Source organism: Mus caroli, chromosome 5, assembly GCF_900094665.2.
Source record: "Mus caroli chromosome 5, CAROLI_EIJ_v1.1, whole genome shotgun sequence".
Taxonomy (NCBI): domain Eukaryota; kingdom Metazoa; phylum Chordata; class Mammalia; order Rodentia; family Muridae; genus Mus; species Mus caroli.
In genome coordinates, this window is record NC_034574.1 from 646,689 (window position 1) to 666,404 (window position 19,716).

The 19,716-nt window shown below is 40.9% G+C and overlaps 1 protein-coding gene across 7 annotated transcripts in view; it reads left to right on the plus strand.

Moving 5' to 3' along the window:
- Positions 1-15,196: 15,196 nt before the first annotated feature.
- Akap9 (A-kinase anchoring protein 9) overlaps positions 15,197-19,716 on the plus strand; it is a 143,003-nt gene continuing 138,483 nt past the window's right edge. For all 7 annotated transcript variants that reach the window (XM_029477658.1, XM_029477660.1, XM_029477662.1 and 4 more), the window contains exon 1: positions 15,197-15,725. In XM_029477658.1, the coding sequence (XP_029333518.1) occupies positions 15,678-15,725 (48 nt within the window). In that variant the 5' untranslated portion in view covers positions 15,197-15,677. The remainder of the gene's footprint in view (positions 15,726-19,716) is intronic.

A 19,716-nucleotide genomic window follows, 5' to 3' on the forward strand; every position in this document is an offset into this window, starting at 1 on the left:
ACTTTTGGGATAGCATTGGAAATGTAATTGAGGAAAATATGTAATAAAAATATTAAAAATTAAAAAAAAAAAGAAGTCACCTGAATATGACTCACTCCTTGTCTGCAGCCCCACCCGGGTGAGCGGAATTAGCATCATCATACAAATAGCACCGGGCTGGTCCATAACAATTTGCTATCACTGAGAACACAATGGTCATCTTCTCTAGTGGTAGGATCAGCTTCTTATGTGATACCAACGCAATAGGTAATTTTAAACTAATGGTCAATTCGTAATACCAGGCCCCCTTTAAAACCAAGCTCATTGTTACAGCTACTTAAAGTTGACTGGAATTGTACAGCTAAATGTCTTCTGTTTTGAGGAGCTGACATTATGAAAGAGTCAGGAGCATAAAGAGAGTCCATTTTACATTTCTCTAATAAACAAGATTCCTAGCACAAATTGTAGGAGTCAATCTCTGGATTGTTTGAATAAAGCATCTCCAGAAGCTGCTACCATGGTGATAGACTAAATGGCAATGTTCCAGACTACTTATTGAAATGACTGGTTTTGCTTTGTTAAAGAAAAAAAAAAGAGAGAGACTTTCAAAAGCTAAAAGGCTGAAGTGAAATGTTTTTCAGGTGTCTATGTCTTATATGTATACCTATGATTCCATCCCATAGACATTTTTTGTGTGCAATATTTGTGAATTTCTTCATTTTTTCCATTTATTTATTTATTTATTTATTTATTTATTTATTTATTCACTTTACATCCCGATTGGAGCACCTCCCCTATCCTCACAGACCACCTTTCTTTTTCTTTCTTTCTTTTTATTTTATTAGATATTTTCTTTATTTACATTTCAAATGCTATCCCGAAAGTTCTCTACACCCTCCCCACGCCCTGCTCCCCTACCCACCTATTCCCACTTCTTGGCCTTGGTATTCCCCTGTACTGGGGCATATAAAGTTTGCAAGACCTAGGGGCCTCTCTTCCCAATGATGGCCAAGTAGGCCATCTTCTGCTACATATGCAGCTAGAGACACGAGCTCTGGGGGTACTGGTTAGTTCATATTGTTGTTCCACCTATAGGGTTGCAGACCCCTTCAGCTCTTGGGTACTTTCTCTAGCTCCTCCATTGGGGGCCGTGTGTTCCATCTTATAGATGACTGTGAGCATCCACTTCTGTGTTTGCCATGCACTGGCATAGCCTCACAGGAGACAGCTATATCAGGGTCCTTTCAGCAAAATCTTGCTGGCATATGCAATAGTGTCTGGGTTTGGTGGCTGATTATGGGATGGATCCCCAGGTGGGGTAGTCTCTGGATAGTCAATCCTTTTGACAGACCACCTTTCTACCCACTTCCATTCTCCTCAGAGAAAGGGATTCTCCCCACACCTACTACCTACTCTCCTCCATCATCCCCCTGTACCAAGTTGCCCTAGCACCTGAAGTCCAAGCAGGACTAAACCAATCCTTTCTCACTGAGGCCAGACAAGGCAGTCCAGCTAGAGAAAAGGGACCTAAAGGCAGGCAATAGTCAGAGGCAGACTTCTTTCCAATTGTTAAGGTCTCACATGAAGAGCAAGTTGCACATCTGCTACATATGTGTAAGGGGTCTAGGTCCAATTCATTTATGCTCTTTGTTTGTGGTTCAGACTCTATGAGACTTATGAGACCATGTTCTTTGGTTCTGTAGGTCTTCTTGTGGTGTCCTTAACCCCTCTTGCTCCCCCAATCCCTCCCCCAACTCTTCCACAAGACTCCCTGAGCTCTCAAATGTTTGACATTGGGTCTCTGCATCTGTTTCTATCAGCTGCTGGATAAAATCTTTCAGACGACAGCTACTATCTGCAAGCATAGCAGAGTATCGTTAATTGTGTCAGTGGTCAGCTCTTTCTCATGGGGTGTATCTCAAGTTGGTCCAGTCATTGGTTGCCTATTCCCTCAATCTCTGCTCCATCTTTATTCCTGCATATCTTGTAGGTAGGGCATATTTTGGTCCAAAGTTTTTTGTGGGTGGGTTAGCATTCCCTTCTCATCACTGGAAGTCCTGCCTGGCTACAGGAGGTGGCCACTTCAGGTTCCATATCCCACACACCTATGGACACTTGCTTTTGACAAAGAAGCCAAAAGCATACAACAGAAAAAAAGTAAGCATCTTAAACAAATGGTGCTGGTCTAACTGGATGTCTGCATGTAGAAGAATGCAAATAGATCCACATCTATTATCCTGCACAAAACTCAAGTCCAAATGGATCAAAGACCTCAACATAAAACCAGAAACACTGACTCTAATAGAAGAGAAAGTGGGGAATAGCCTTGAATGCATTGGCACAGGAGACAACTTCCTGAACAGAACAGCAACAGCTCAGGCACTAAGATCAACAATCAATAAATAGGAGTTCATGAAACTGAAAAGTTTCTGTAAGGCAAAGGACACTGAAAATAGGACAAAACATTGGCTTACAGATTGGGAAAGGATCTTCATCTACCCTACATTTGACATAGGGCTAATATCCAACATAGATAAAGAATTTAAGAAATTAAACACCAACAAACCAAACAACCCAATTTGAAAAATAAGCTATAGAGCTAAACAGAATTCTCAACAGAGGGATCTCCATTGACTGAGCAGCACTTAAAAATGTTCATTGTCCTTGGTTATCAGAGAGATGCAAGTCAAAAGGACTCTGAACTTCCTTCTTGCAGCCGTCAGAATGCCTATGACCAAAAACTCAAGTGAGAGCACATGCTGGCAAAGACGTGCAGCCAGGGGAACACTCCTCTACTGCTGGTGGGAGGGCAAACCTATACAACCACTCTGGAAATAAATCTGGTGGTTTCTTAAAAAAAAATTGGAAGTAGTTCTACCTGAAGACCCAGCTATACTGCCCCTAGCATATACCTAAAAGGTGCTCCATCATCCCACAAGGACACATGCTCCACTGTGTTCATAGCAGCTTTATTCATAATAGCCAGAAACTGCAAACAACTCAGATGTCCCTCAACCAAAGAACGGCTAGAGAAAATATGGCACATCTACACAATAGAATCATTAGATAGAACTAGAAAAAATTATCCTGAGTAAGGTTACCCAGACCCAGAAAGACATGGATGGTATGTACCCACTTATAAATGGAAGTTAGCTGTAAAATACAGGATAGCCATGCAACAATCCACAGACCCAAAGAAGCTAAGACACAGGAGGGCCCAAGGGAGGATTCTTGAATCTCACTCAGAAGGGGAAATAAAATTGACATCACAAGTGGAAGGAGTGAGGGAAGAACTGGGTGGGAGAGGGGGTGGTGAAGGGATCAGAATTATAATTGTTTAGATTTTGTTTGAACTCTAACTCTGCTATTTATTTGTGTGTCAGTGGAAAATATTTCAACCCTCAATCTCCATTTATTAATTTGTAAGTTTAGTTATAATATATGTATATAGATTTCACAAGATTATATATATGTATATATACTTATATATATAATCTTGTGAGGATTAAATGAAATAAGATTAAATAAAACTCACAGACAATGCTTTGTACCATGTAAGCATAAGATGAATTCTATAAGCCCATTCCATTCTTCATTCCTCTTATCCAGTTGGATCAGAGAAAGGGCTATTAAGTCATTTGTTCCATGGAGAACCCCCACCCCCACCATTCATCACAGCTTTGCATGTCTGGGCAAGAAACTATACAAGAAGTCACAGCTCAGGGAAAGATCACCGGTTGATCTAGGACCTGGGAGTTACTCCTAAACTGTCACTGAATCTTGGTGATTAGGAAACATGCTGCTTGAATAATACTCTATCCTAAGCAGGGTTGATCACTATCACAAACAGGGTCCTGTGCCAGAGGCAGAGGATTGGAGTCCCCTGGACTGTTTCCCATGATAGACTGTGCTCGCATCTAATTTCCTGAATAAATGCTGCTTAGCAGCTTGATTTTTATAACCTAACATCTTTCCTATAAGGCATATTTATTTACCTATGTGACTTTCTGAGCAATAAGGACTATTGGGAGAGAAAGCTATTCTGTTCCTTCTAATAAATCTTTCAATATATTTAATCTCCATGTTTCTAACTTGTCAGACTCATTCAGTCCTTACTCAAATGCTTGGATATTTATAGTTACAACTTCCTTGTTACTTTAACCAACTTTCTTCCTTACTTGTCTCATGGGTGACAGTAAGTACATTCTTTTTTATTACTAATATTTATCAATAATAAGGAAAATTTCCATTATGTGTTATATCAAGGTCTTCATGAAAATAAACCACTTTGAGATATTGTAGAATCTTGTTACAGTATGAAATATAAACAAATCATATAATATCAAATTATTATATAACTAATTTTTCAAAACTCCAAATAGAATATGCCTGCCATCTAAAATTTTATAGTAGTTGAAACAAACAGTTTATTTTTCTAGTATAATAGTACAATGGATATGACCAATTGCTATTGTAGGTTACTCACTGTTACAACTGACTCTCATTGTCCTTCTGCATAGACTATTTCAACTCCAGGAATCATGTCCCAGAAAAAAAGATATTATTGGAAAGCATTCAAGTCATGTCTGTTTCTTTTTTCATTTTTAAAAAAATGTGGAATGAGTCACATGACTCACACTCAGTAAAAGAAACATCTAGTTTTATGTTTATTGCAAATATATTTTTCTTACATAATATACCCTGATTATGGTTCCCCTCCCTCTATTTTTCCAAGTTTCTCTTCATCTCCCCTCCCATCCAGATCCACTTCCTTTATGTCTCTCATTAGAAAACAAGCAGGCTTCAAAGGGAATATAATATAGAACGATGTGATAAAACAAAAGTTATCACATCAAAGTTGGACAAAACAAACAAACCTAAGAAAAGAGCCCAAGAGAAGGCACAAGAAGCAGCGACCCACTCTTTTGCACACTCAGGAATTTCCTCCAAACTAGAAACTGGTGGCCATAATATATTCACAAAGGACCCGTTAAAGACCTGTAGGTCCTGTGCATGATGCCTCATTCTCTGAGTTCATATGTGCTTTAATCATAATGATTTAGAAGGTCTTGTTCTCCTGGTGCCCTCCATCCTCTCTGGCTCTTACACTCTCTGCCTCCTTTTCTTAGCATTCATTTCCTGAGCCCTGGATGGATAGATTTGATGGAGACATTTTGTTTATGTCTGAATGTTCCAAACTTTCTCACCCCTTGTGTAAGGCCTGACTGTGAGTCTATATTTGTTCCCATCTGTGTCAGGAGGAAGCTTCTCTGATGATGACTGAACAAGGCACTGATCTAGGAGTATAGCAGAATGTCATTTGGAGTCATTTAATTGCTACAATTTTCATTTTAGAACAATTGTATTTTGTTTTACCCGAGGTCCCTGAGCTAGCTAGTCTCAGGTTCTCAATTACCCAAGCAATGTTGGACATGGGTTCCGTCTCACAGAAGGGTCTTGTATCAAACCAGATATTGGTTGCTCCCACAAGATTTGTGCCTCCCTTGCACTAGTGTATCTGGCAGGAAGGACACCAATGTCGATCCAAGGGCTTGTGGCTGGCTTGGGGTTTACTGTTCTCTTTGTGTAGCATTTGAAGTGCCTTCCAGCACAAAAAAGCTAGAAAATAGGGGTGAAACTGTATGTAGGCAGCAGCTCAACTTCTCCATGTTCAATGAGGTGTGTAGGTATTGTCTTCACCAATGGGCCTTGCTATCAGTTTGTGGAGAACAATCTATAGCCTTGTCAATAGCCTGGGTTGTTGGGGGATTTTCATGAGATCCCTTTGTTCAGTACCTTAATGAGATTTAACCCAATTTCAGGATTGGAAGTTTTATATGATAACGAGATGACAGCTGGGACTCTGTCTCCCCCATTATTTGGTGAGTTCAGTTATATCTCCTTCATATATGTATATATTTTAAAAAGCTTCTATTTTATTAGATTTTCATACTACTCCTCAAATATCTCTTAATTTTAGCTGTCTCTCCCCAAAATAAACATATCTTAACTATACCCATCAATGAATGCTAATAGAATGTACACATTAATGTAATTATCAGACAAACAACAAAAACACATGTTTTCTCTGAAACAGATGGGACATTATGGAACAGAATATGTGACTGTCCCTGAGAGTTCATTCTTGGTCCTTTCCACTCACGCCCTTCCTCATCCCTGTGGGCCCATCCTCAGTTGTTATAAAAGCTAAGTCATACAGAATTCTCACTTGCCTGATTTGTTTCCTCAACCTAATGTTTCCGAGATTCTCTCAGGTCATGTGTGTCAGTTGCATATCTTTTCATTGCTGACTTGCGTTGAATTATCTAATGAGGACACTAAAGTTTACACGTAGTTGCAATCTTGTGAGTTGTATCTGATCACATGGCTTCTCTGGCTTCTCCCCTGGTGGCATCAGGGGGCATCCTGTCCACAGTGGCTTCTGTTCAGCTAAGCTACAGTGGCCAAAACTAACTTCACACCTTTAAATTTTTAAAAACATATTTTGTTAGTTATTTTCCGCATTTACATTTCCAATGCTATCCCAAAAGTCCCCCATACTCTCCCCCCCACCCCCAACCCCCCTACTTCCACTTTTTGGCCCTGGTGTCCCCCTGTACTGGGGCATATAAAATTTGCAGGTCCAATGGGCCTCTCTTCCCAATGATGGCCGACTAGGCCATCATCTGTTACATATGCAGCTAGAGACACGAGTTCCGGGGGGTACTGGTTAGTTCATATTGTTGTTCCACCAATAGGGTTGCAGATCTCCCCAGCTCCTTGGGTCCTTTCTCTAACTCCTCCATTGGGGGCCCTGTGATCCATCCAATAGCTGACTGTGAGCATCCATTTTTGTGTTTGTTAGGCCCCGGACACCTTTAAATTTTATGAAGAAAGTATGTTTTATTCTTTTTATAAGGAAATGATTACCCTATTTATATATATGCCTATTTGAAATATACATGTATATTTCACGGAAACAAACATTTTAATTTGAAATAAAGCAATGAAATGTTTAAAGTGAAAATCATGACGTTGTTGAGGTCAATCTTAAATTACAATAAAAAGTAAAGGAAATATAAATATGACATTAAATATGTAATTGGAATACAACACTATTTTTTTTTTTTCAAGACTGGGTTTCTCTGTGTAGCCCTGGCTGTCCTGGAACTCACTCTGTAGACCAGGCTGGCATCGAACTCAGAAATCCGCCTACCTCTGCCTCCCGAGTGCTGGGATCAAACCACGCCCGGCTAACACTATATTTTTTAAAACTGCAACTTGGTTGCCACTAGTCATATTTTACTAAATTAAACTTATAAAATAAGATTATCAAGTTCTTATTTCCACTAGCTAAATCTGAAACAAACAATAGTGTCATGTGGTTTATAACTATATTAATGAGCATAAATATAGGATATTTCTTTAATTTTTGTGAAGAGTAATAGCACTCCTCAAAAATCAGGAGGAAGAGAAAAAATAAAGTAATTTTCCAACATTTAGATCCAGTCCTCATTGATTTCTAATGGGTGGTTTTACTACTAAAATTTATTAAATGTATTGATGAGTTTTATAATAAAAGGTAGAAAAGGAGAAATAAATGTCACTTTTCTCTCAATAAATATTTTCTGAGCTTGTATCGTGTGCCTAATTTCTATAATCCAATAAATAAAGTCATTGTCTGCAGAGACACGCTCGAAGAGATGGGAAAAGTTGTGGGACAGGCAAGGTGCAAGGCCTGAGGGCCGCTTTATATACAATACAGTTAAGATGCAGCTTGAGTGAATGCAAGTGTTCATCTGTTGGACATTTGGTCTTCAGTGTGAGAAAAGTGGAACTATTGGGAGGTAGAGCCTAGAGTGAGGTAGGTAGGTATTTGGGGTGCTGCCTTTGGAAGAACCTGAGATAGTTCTCGTGGGATACTCAGTTTTCTCAAGAGGGCTTTGGTAGCTTGGGAATGTAGCTCAGTGGTAGAGAATGTTCAAAATTTAGTGTTTTATGCCTCATATTACATGAAAGAGATGTGTTTTTTATGAAAGAGAGAGTGGTCTCCGTCAGGCATTGTGGCTTCCTATATGTCCATGTTGTTACTTTCTTTTGTATGTGCTCCTGGCATGCCTCTATCTTCCTCAATGTGATGCAGTTGTAAGAACCCTTATAAAAGCCAGATAGATATAATATTTGTATCTCCAGTCTCCAAAACTGTGAGTCAACCAAATCTCATTTTTATGAGGTATCCAGCCTCATATATTTCTGTAGACTAGCACAGAATAAACATTAATTCACAGGCATTTTGAAAAAGCTTTTCACCATGTGTAGTGGCACAGGTTCAAGTACTGAGACTGAGACAAGACGATTAGGAATTCAAGGTTATTCAGTGACATCATATGTTCAAGGCCAGTGTGAGACATAAGACCATATTTTAATAACGAAGGTAGGTACTTTCTCTGATTATAATAATTACACAGAGGCCAGAAGAGGACTAGGAAGTAAGACAGTTAGTTTTCTGAAAACATAACAATCCAGGAATGTTTTGATAGCAAGTGCTAAGACATTGAAGTACTTAATATTTTAGACAATGGCTAAGAAAGCCAGTGTGGCTGAATCAGAGTAAATTCAGAAGCCCTCATAAGGAGGGCTATAGTCCAAATGGTTTGTGTCTTAGTTATCTTTGTCAACTTGACACAGCCTAGAGTTATCTGTGAAGAAACTCAAGTGAGGAATTAGCTAGATCAGATTGGACTGTGACATGTATCTAGGAGGTCGCTTTACTATTAACTGATGTGGAAGGGCCTACCACATTGTGTCTGGCACCATCCTTGGGCTGGTAATCCTAGACTGGACATGGAAGCTAGTTAAGCATGAGGAATGCAGCGAGCAAGCCAGCCAGCAATGTTGCTTTGCTCGATAGTTTCTGCCATGACTTCTCTAGTTACGGACTGTGACCTGTAAGCGGAAGTTGAAATAAATCCCCTCCTCCCCAAGTTGCTTTTGGTTAGCACATTTTGTCATGTCAGAAAGGAAACTAGAATAGAAGCTGGTGCCAGGAAGGTGAGGTGTGCTGTGATGGACATGACCATGTGGCTTTTAATGCTTGGGATAATTTTGCTGGAGCTTTGTGGAGAATTTTTGTGCTTTAGACTGAAAAAGCCACTAACTCTCTAGAGCTTGGTGAGCTGTTGCTATAGGAATCTGAAAGACAATGGTGAGAGAAATGTGGTTTGTGGAGGCCTAGCTCAGGAGGTTTGAAGAAGGAGCAATGGTTTAATTTAGGACTGGATCTATGGGTCATTCATATGATATTCTTTATTAAGAATTTGTGGTTTCTGGCCAGCTGAAGAATCAGCTATTACTAGACAGAGATCAACACTATTGAGGTAAATCTTTTGTACTTCATTTGGAGAATAAGGACATGTTTCCCAGAATACATGTTGTTAGAACATACAGAAGCTGTGGTCAGGAGAGGGCAAAGCTGAATTTGACTATGTGAAAGACTGGTTTTGAAGGCATGAACGCTGCAGGACTAAAGGGGTCAAAGAAGACAAAGCTTGTTGCCGTTTGGCAAGGTTGTATAACATCAGATTGTCTTGAACTGCCAGCTCCTAGTAAAGATACAGGGACTATTATTATTTATGGAAGCTTAATAACTATAACTCAGGCCATGTCCACTAGCTCATATAATTTAATTACCCTATTTATTCTAGTCTATATTTGCCACGTGGCCTGTTACCTTTCATAGCCAACTTCCTCTCTGTCTGTCTGTCTGGTGAATCCTCTAGAGCATAATTCTTCCCCCAGAAATTCTCTCTGCTTTCCCTTTCCTGCTTAGCTATAAGCCCTCAGCTCTTTATTAAAGCCAATTAGAGAATGCCTTAGGCAGATGAGGAAGGAGAGAGACACACCTTCATGCAGTACACAAAATGTTATCCCAACAATGGCTACTTGAAGAGAACATTGAAAGGACCTTGGTGAAGGTGCAGCCTCAGTTTCAATAGAGGTCCAGGATACTGGAGATGCTAGGACTGTGGACTATCTACTAAGGACGGTAACAGGAATAGAGTAGATCCAGTCTGAGCCTAGGCAACACGCTATGGATGGCAGAACTGGAGAGGTAGGACTGTCTAAGCCCTTAGGAGCCTAAAAAAAAAAAAATCATGAGTTCCAGATGTGAGACGCTAAGCTAATACATTTTATTCATAGGCTTGGCCAATACTATAGGGTGCAGAAATTATGTTGGAGAAAAGTTCATGGGTTATTGAAAAGAATGTATATTTCATCATTTTTGGTTGGACTAGATTTTAGATGTCTAAGCCATCTAATGTACTGCTTAGTTTAGCTCTTAAGCTTTATTGGTTTATTTTGTTGTTACATACTTATGTCTGCAAAACTGGATTTCCAGCCAAGGTTAATCAGAAAAGACAAAAGAAGGTCACAGCATGTGCTGCGGATGTAGCTCAGTAGTGAACTACTTGCCTGGCTTTCACACGATCACGGGACCTGGATTGAGTTCTAGCTCCTGTGTGTTGTGCATGTGTGCACACACGCCTACATACAGTCACTACATTATTTATTGTTTGTGTTTTGCTGATGTGTTTACCAATGCAAGTGCAATATTGCAGACATTCACTATTGTATCTGCATATATTCATCTATTCCTGTCAAGTAGCATTTATTTTATGAAATTAAATGCACTGAAATTCATTGCATGTACAATTATTAGAACTATGTGTTGAATTACTTATACACTTAATTAACAGACAGTATATGTAGTGGCAGTATGTAACACATGGACGCACACACACATTGGATTCAAACGAAGTCCTGTGATCCTGTGAAAGCCAGGCAAGTGTTTCACTATTGAGCTACATCCGCAGCACAAGCTGTGACCTTCTTTTGTCTCCTCTGACTAACCTTGGATTTAAATCTAGTTTTTTCAGACATAAGTAAGGTTGCTGCTACTTTCAGGCTCCTTTTGATTGAAACATATTCAATTCTTTTACTTATAGTGAGTTTAGTGTGTTCCTTTGCCAGTGAACTGAGTTTCTTGTAGAGGATATACAGTTGGGCCTCAATTTTTATTTTTTTTAAATCCAATTAGTCAGTATGGCTCTAAAAAAAAAAAAAAAAAAAACCAAAAACCAAAAACCCACCAATGATACATTGTGTTTTGAGAGATCTACACTCTAGCCCTGGCTCTCAATATATCCTTATTTAAATTTTTTTACTTAATTGTTTATTCATTATTATGTGTATATGTTTGATACAGGGAGGGGTGCATTCCATAGTGTTTATGTAAAGATCAGAAGACTGCCTTGTAGAGTAAAATCAGGTTAGCAACTTTGAGTGGTGAGCGCTTTTACCTTGAGCCGTGCTACCCATCCCCTTAAAGTAGCTCTTTTATTTTGTTTAAAGAGTTTAGACTTTTGATATAGGGCTATGGTTGAAAAAATTCTTGCAAGCATTTTCTTATTGTTTTCTATTTTTGTTTGTTTGTTTGTTTAAATCCTTTCTATTTTAGTCTTTTCCCCTTACATCTTTGTGGTTTAGTAATTTGATGAGCTAATAGTGTTTGATATGTTTTCTTTTTTGACTTTCATTTGCTTTTATTTTTTCTAGTGAAATTTAGTTTTTTCCATGATTTCTCATGAATGCATGTGTTTCTTCATCATGTGTGTACAAGGTTCCTTAAGTATATTCTGTAAAGTACTGAGGGTCTATCCTTTTCCACTTCCTTCTTTTTCCTCTAACCCCTCCTTCCTGCATCTCTCCTCTAAAATCCACGGCCTCTTTGTCTTTAATAATTTTTATTACATGTATACATGCATATAAATACATAGATACAACCTGCTGTGTCCATCTAGTAACTTGTATATATGTATATATTGTAGGGCTGATGACTGAGTAACCAATTAGGGAGCCCATTCCTAGGGAAGACTAATTCTCCTTCTCTTAGCAGTCAGTAATTGCCTAGAGCTCAAAAATGTATTTTTTAAAAAATTGCTTGTTAGGAAACAATTTAAATTGTGCCCACTATATATATTATATAATATATAATGTATACACACACACACACACACATATACAATGAATAAATGAAATGATAATCCTTTCCAATAGAGAAAAGGGTCATGAAGTCATAAACAGTCTTAAATTCTGGATTTGGATTATTGTAATCTTATGGAATCCTTTCTTTCTTTGTTAACTTATTGTTTTCATGTATGTGCATGTGCACATGACTTGTGTGTATATAATGTCCATGTTTCCTTTTAAAATAGATTGTTCTCCACTTTCTTTTGATTTTGGATTTTGAAAACAAAAGTGTTTTATGGATCTTCAAAATGGAGTTATATTTCTAGTTTCTTAGATAAAACTATGTAGGAATAAATATTTCATATTTAAAAATTTTAAAAATTTAAATATACAATATACATAAGATGTATTCATTTGAGTCCTTAAAAACTGAAAGAAAACATGTACCCCAGTCACCCTTGGCAGTAGAAGATTTGTGCAAGTATGTGGTGCTGTGTAAGCCATCCCAGGATGTTATCTTTCAAGCTATAGAGTTACCCCCAGTACTTCTAAGAAGGACGCAAATACAGCAGGAGAGGCCTCATGGAATGACCTGAATTCCCTTAACACATAAGACATGCTGGTGGCCAGGAGGAGAAGATGGGATTAGGCTTGTACATTCCTCCTCAAGTCAGAGCTAAAACTGGTTTGGATTTTGTGCTGGTCTAACTTAGGTAAACATTTTGTGTACCTAGTCTTAACAGTGATCTTGTAGCTTACTCAGCAAGACTGATTCACTCAACACCCCAGTAGCCATAGTAATTTTCAGCAATTTTCCTAACAAGAGTAATACAAAACTTTCTATTTAGAATAAATGTATTTTATCCTGAGTAGAAAGACTACATGGGCCTTTGCCACAATATTTGGGAACTCACAGTTTAATATACTGCAACTACTTAATGATGTAAAAGACCTTGCAGATCTGAATTCTGTGTTCATGTATTCTATTAGTCAGTAATTAATTACACTCTCTTGGATTATTGGCCTATAATTGCATCCTTTGTAATAGTAGTACCTTAAATTTCTCTGATTTCATTTAGATTATAGGTCACTTTAATGGTTATAGTTCTGTCTTATAAGTTATTATTTCAAAGGACTTTCATTTTGAAACTTATTTTATTGAGCACATTTTATAAACATATATTTAGTCCCTTAAAACCCCACTGTTGGGGCTGCAGAGGTGGCTCAGTAGGAAAAGTGTCTGCCTCACACGTGTGAGGCACAGAGTTTGCACCCCACACATGCTAATGCTGAACACTCACAGCAACATGCTTGTGACCCCAGGCTCAAGAGGGAGAGATGGGTAGGACCTATGAAGCCGGCTAGCTAGTTAAGAGTAGCTACATTGTCACTGTCTTAGTTCCAGCCTCCATTCACATGTGAAAAGTGACTAAGGAAGACCCCAAGGCCAGCCTCCCCCATCCAGAAGCACATGAATACATACCCGACTTCCACACATGTAAACATACAAGCGCACTCAGAGCACACACACAAAAGAACCTCTGCAAATCCTGACCCTTTTTATTTTTTATTTAAAATTTTTTTTTTTTATTGTTTGGAGACATAGACAGCTAAATAGAAAAAGACTCAAATTCACGGCTTGGCATTAGCACTAGCTACGACTTCTATTACCTAACCATGGGAAGTTGTCAAGTGGTTTAACCATTCAAGCTTTCTGTTTCTTATTCTATAAAAGGAGGTATGTAAACCACCATTTTCCTTTTGTCTGAATTCTGTGAGTTCATGACACGGAGACATGATTGAACAGGTATCATAAGAAATGGCAGTAATTCCACGGATATACCCTTCTAACAGATCAGCTATGTCACTGAGCAGCGTTTATGCCTGAGACAGGTACATATAATTGATATGTACCTTTAGTGATCTAAAGGGAAATGCAGAAATAATCTTGCAACATTTAGCAGATCACTAACATCTTTAGTTACAAAGATGGAACAAATTGCAACAAAGAGTTGACCTGCTGAGCCACTGAGAAAGGAGAGTCCATTAACAAACAGGAAGTCTGTCAGATATCCTGGGCTTCCTCCTGCTAGGCGATCAGAATCAACAGAGCATCACTTAACTCCAGGCAGTTTAGAACATTTCATTCTACACTTGGAGCCACAAAGGGCTCCTGAGAAAACCACGCCTCTCTTAGATCAGTCACTTTTACTTTCTTTTATTCCTACGATGAGGTGTCTGTCCTCACATCCCCAATTCCAGCTGAGAAAATGGGGCAAATACACACTTGATTGTTTTAGTTTGGCACAATTATGTTTGAAATATAAGATTTCTAAATTACAGGTACTAGAAACATCTTTGGTATCTGATAGAGCTAAGGTTTTTGGTCTCCCCCCTTTCATATGTATATCCATTTAACACTACTTCTATGATTAAACTAATATCTTTAGTTCTTACCTGCTAATTTTTCAGTCCAAACCTATGTTAAAACAAAGAAGAAAGGCTCAACCTGAGACACTAAAATGGTTCGTCCACTCCAGAAATGGATTTGAGGGGCAGGAGAGGGGAAAGAAGGAGTGAGGGAAGGGAAAGAAAGGATTGCCAGAGCAGGTGGGGGTGGAAAGATGGTAAGAATCGATTTATAAGCACGGCTCAATATAACAAAGTTTATTGGGCATAGTCTTTCACAGTAGCCATTTCAAGAAATAGAAAGGACAAAGATTTGAGCGTTTTCACATTCCAGAAGCAGTCATAAATATTAGGCAGCTCGTCCAAGAACTCCAGGTAAAGTCAGAGAAGCATAGCTGTTTTAAGGTCATTAAAGTTCAAAGTTAACATAGCCCCTTTTGCTTGGAAAACCTTTTTCCAGCCCTTTACCTGAGGTAATGTCTACCTCAGAGGTGAAGGGGAGAGGGGTAAGCCAGGAAGGGTCATGGTGGGGTGGGGGGACTGGGAGGAGAGGGGGGCTAGGTCAGGATGTAAAGTTAACTAATGGGGGGCTGGAGGAGGGAAAGTTAGGGTAGACTGGCTTTGTTCCCAACTTAGATTCCGAATTCGAGTTCCTTAGGAACACAGTTGCCAAGGAGAAGGAAGCCCCTAGGAGTGTCTCAGCTTCACACCAGAGAACAAAGAGTTGGGAGAAGGCTCCACGGTAGACTGTTCTTCCAGCGCGCGGCGAAGACTATGGGTTGAGAAGGAACCTGTCGGGGAACTGAGGGCGGGATTTGGGGTAAACGGAGGATCAGGCTTCCCCGGGTTGGAGGGGGAGGTTCCGCCCTCGCCCTTTCCACTGCGGCTCCTTGTTGTGAGGCCGCAGTCGCTTTGGAATTTGGAAATGCAGCGCGGCGTGTTCCGAGCACCGGATCCCCGGAGCAGTGGGTGTCGGGCTGCCGGACCCTGACCCTCCCTCCGCCCCGGTCAAGCCGGGCGCGCACAAGCACCTGCCGGGCCACGCTCGCGGCTGCGCCGCCCGCCCGCCCGCTCCGCCCCGCCGGCCGCCGTGTGTTTACGTGGAGACGAAGATGGCGGCGGTGACCGCGGGGCCCGTGCAGGCCGGCACGAGTCGCCGGTGAGCGCCCAGCGTGTCCCGGGTGGCCACGGAGCTCTGTCCGCCTCTTTCTAAACAGATCTTTCCTCTCCACTGCGTCCCAGCCTACCCTGCAGACGCCATGGAGGACGAGGAGAGGCAAAGGAAGCTGGCAGCCGGCAAGGCGAAGGTAGGAGCGCGGCGGCCACGGGCCGCGTCGGGAGGCGGTGACCCGGGGCGGAGGCTGGGGGAGAGGCCGGGCCGCGGGGCTGGGGCTGGGGCTGGGGCTGGGGCTGGGGCTGGGGCTGGGGGGCTGCGGCTGGGGGGCTGCGGCTGGGGCTGAAGAGCCGCCCTCTCTTGCTGCTGCTGGAGACCTGCATCGCTCGGCTTCGTTCCTTTCTCCCCGGTGCCACACAAAACCCCCTCTCACCCCGGGTGTTAACTGCTAAGGAATTGCTTCGCAGCCACCACTCTTTCACTTTCTGAAGGGAGTTCAGGGAGTCGGTCAGGCCTTGTGCTTTCCGGAGCAAGGGTTTAGGGTTTTCTTTATTCCGGGAACACCCCTGCGCTGACCATCAGCCTGCCTTCTTGAGGTGTCACGCTGGCACTCTTGTGTGTGTGTGATTGGCCTGTGACAGCTGCCTCGGCAGTGTCTTGAGTGTGCCACAAGTGCCAGCTGTGAACTTGGCTGTAGGGGCGTTCTTTTTTGTTTGTTTGTTTTGTTTTTGCCGTTCTTTGTATATTCGTGCTTGAGGTCTTTGTCATGGCACACGCTTTTGTAATGTGTGGAATAGAACTTCGGGGCATCGAAAGGTTCCATAGACTAAACACCTACAGAATTGCTGTTTTAGATAATGTATTTGTTATTATGTATTTGGTAAGTTTGATTTTGTGTGGGTATGCGGGTATGGCAAATCATGTATAATCCAGACTTGTATGTAGGCATCTTGCAGTGGGCTTACTAAATAATTTGACACTGTTATGAATGGAATAGAATGATTTCTTTGTAAAATTACCTGTTTGAGCTTACCGTTGGACCTCCTTGCTCCCAAAAATGAAGTTACCTTTAAGATATAGTGTCTTTTTTTTTTTTTTAGACCTTATTGTTACTGGGAATAATTAAGTTATATTTTAAGCTTATTGTACTTGTTAGTTTGGAACCGTGATATGGAAGTGTTGTAAGCTAAATAAACCCCTTTTCTCTCCAAATTGCTTTGGTCATGATGTTTCATCATGGCAATAGTAACTCTAACGAAGGCACCTACCTTCCTTTTTTTCTTCTCTCACATCATTAACAAAGGAAGCAGGTCAGTAATGAGTGAAGGGCCCTACTGGAGAGAAACGTTGGTACATGCTCAGCATTAGTTGGTTAAAGGAGTGTGTGCAATAGCTAACCTTATATTTCTAGAATATAGTTTGTCGGCTTCCCATAAGCACCCTTTGTGTGAGGTCAAGATTTGAATGTGTCTCTGTGGCATTCTATAAATGGAGGGAAAAGCCCAGCTTAGCTTCCCATTGTGCACCCCAAGGAACTGACCGGGCTCAGAGCATTGAAGGAATTGGAGGTGTAGTGTGCAATCTTCCTCTCCTTGTTCTCCCATCCTTTCTTTCTTTTTTTTAGCAGAATCTTAGACTATAGTCCAGGTGAGCCTAGAGGTCAGTGTGTAGTCCAGGCTGGCTGGCTTCAGACTCTATGGCAATTCTGTGTTAACCTTCAGAGCGATGGAATTCTGTGTGTGAGCTACTGTGCCCAGATAAGATAGATGTCTTGAGTACTTCATAATTTCTACTCCCTTCCCTAAATATATTCTGTACTAAGTATGTGTGAGGGACTCCTGCTGAGCTTGGTCTGCCGTCACTAGACCTGTTTTAGGATTAAGTTGCTGCCAATAAATACTTGATTTATCTTTAGAAGAGATTTTGAATTTGGTTTCTACACATGTCTCTTTGTCTTTCAAAATGCTGTCTTTGTGGGGTTGGGGAGATAGATGGTTTATTCACTGTGTGAACTGCTTGCTGTACAGGCATGGACACCGGGGTTCATAGTTGTAGTACCCACACAAAGCTGGATGGCTGGACATGGTGACATGCATCTGTAATGCAGGGCTTGGGAGAAAGGGACAGACAGACAGACCCCTGGGACGTCCTGTCCAGTCCTCTACCAAAACACCAAGCTTGAGTTTCATCTGGACACCCTGTCTCAAAACATACTATACAAGGTGGATAGGGACAAGGGACAGCAGGCTCTGACTTCTACTGGCACAGGAATGTGTCCCTGCACATAATTCATAGCTCTGCCTTTGGGGATGCAGTCTCTCTCCTAAAATTACTTTATTTAAAATATTACTTTGTTCTAGAATTGCGCCTACTCTTGCGATAAGGGTTATGCCCACGTGTCTTATAAGTAGTTCTGGTAATGTAATAGACAGACATTGAGATAGCCTATGAAGACAACATGAAGAAAATAGTTTTCTCAGTTACCTGAAGGAATGTTCTGCAGCCATTATGCTTGTAGAGCCTCAAACGAGCATGGGTCATAAAGTACAGCTTGTGTCTTCAAGCACTACATGTGTCTTTCATCTGTAAAAACATGCTGCCTCTAATGAGGAATGAAAAAAACCGTATTGTAATATACTCAGTGACGGGGGGGGGGGGGGGGGGGGGGGGAGAGAGAGAGAGAGAGAGAGAGAGAGAGAGAGGGAGAGGGGGGGGGGGGGGGGGGGGAGGGGGTGTGTAGCTCTGTGGTGCAGTGCAGAGCCCTGCATTCAGCTGACATCATAAAGTCCCATTTTATGGCAGGAATTGAAAGTACAGATGTGATGATTGCCTCTGCTCTCTGTGGGTCTAAAGGCAGAGACAGGGTAGTGAATTAAGTGCGGGTGCTCTGCAGTAGGGCCTGTGATAATTTATCTTCCCTATTTTGGTAAAATGTTTTAAATACTGTTTGCTTCCTGGAACGTTATACAACGATGCTCTATTATTATGTTAATGCAGCTTCTAATTATCTATCAGATAATAATTATTCAGTACAATATCTGCTTATTGAGTGAACAGAGTGGGAACTGAGTCCTCCCTGGGTGCTTCTTTGTAAGTATGGCTACCACTTAGTATAAAGAATTCCTAGTCTAAAGTTGTTCATTGCTGCCATAAGAAAAGAACATATAAAATCATTTTCCAAAACCCATTTAGAAGCTTGGTTTTCCACATTTCCTATTTATTGGGCTTAGTTGTTGTCTTTGATAATTTGTTTTCATAAATCACAATTCTTAAATCTTTTTCTGGTAACTAACTGATTGGTAGGTTGTTTCATTGAAAATTTCCATTTATCTAGAACACATAGACACTCACTTTAAAAATAGCTTGTCATGTATACATTATAGTATATTTTACGAAATGTTTTATACCAAACTAAATCCAGTACAGGAGAATAAATTATGGTGTATATATAGCACAAGATCATTCTACAAAGACTTTAAGCTGGGCAAATCACCACAAATAGTGCTAGGTTAAAGGCTGGTGGACTGACCAGCTCAGTCCCTGCCCTGTCCCAGATCCAGGGCTCTGAGCTGGCCCACCCAGTATCTCTCCCATCTGTGAGTGGCTTCACATGTGAAAGGGGCGGATCCACAGCTCAGGACCTCCAGTGTCATAGGACAATAGGCTCTCCTAGCAGACTCCATGTGAGGATGACAGTCCAGTATGGAAGCTGCCATAGAAGCCAGAGGCCTTGAACTGGACCAATGACCTGCAATGAACATTTCCAGGTAGACATGTGTGGACAGAGGGTATTCTGTGGAACACACTGTGACGTGCTACAGACGAGATGTTTTCTATGCTTTGTTTCGTTTACTTATTATTTCTTTTACTTGGGAGGTTGCACGGGCAAAGGGCAGACACAAAGGGACGCAGAAAAGTTGCTTTTTTTCCGGTATTTGGTCTCGGGAACAAGAAAAGTAATTAGCCTGAAAGCTGTCTGGCAGGAAGCACCAAAGGCTAGCACAGCTCCCGTCTTTATGGTCCCAAGCCATACCCCACCCCCAAAATAGTTCTGTTATCATTAGGAAAAAAAATTAAAAAAATAATCAAACCTTATCGCTACGGTATGGTAAGGTGTGTGCTGTCCCATAGAGCACAGTGGCTTAACTAGGTCTCGGGTGTCCTGTGGTCCTGGGCTGGCACTG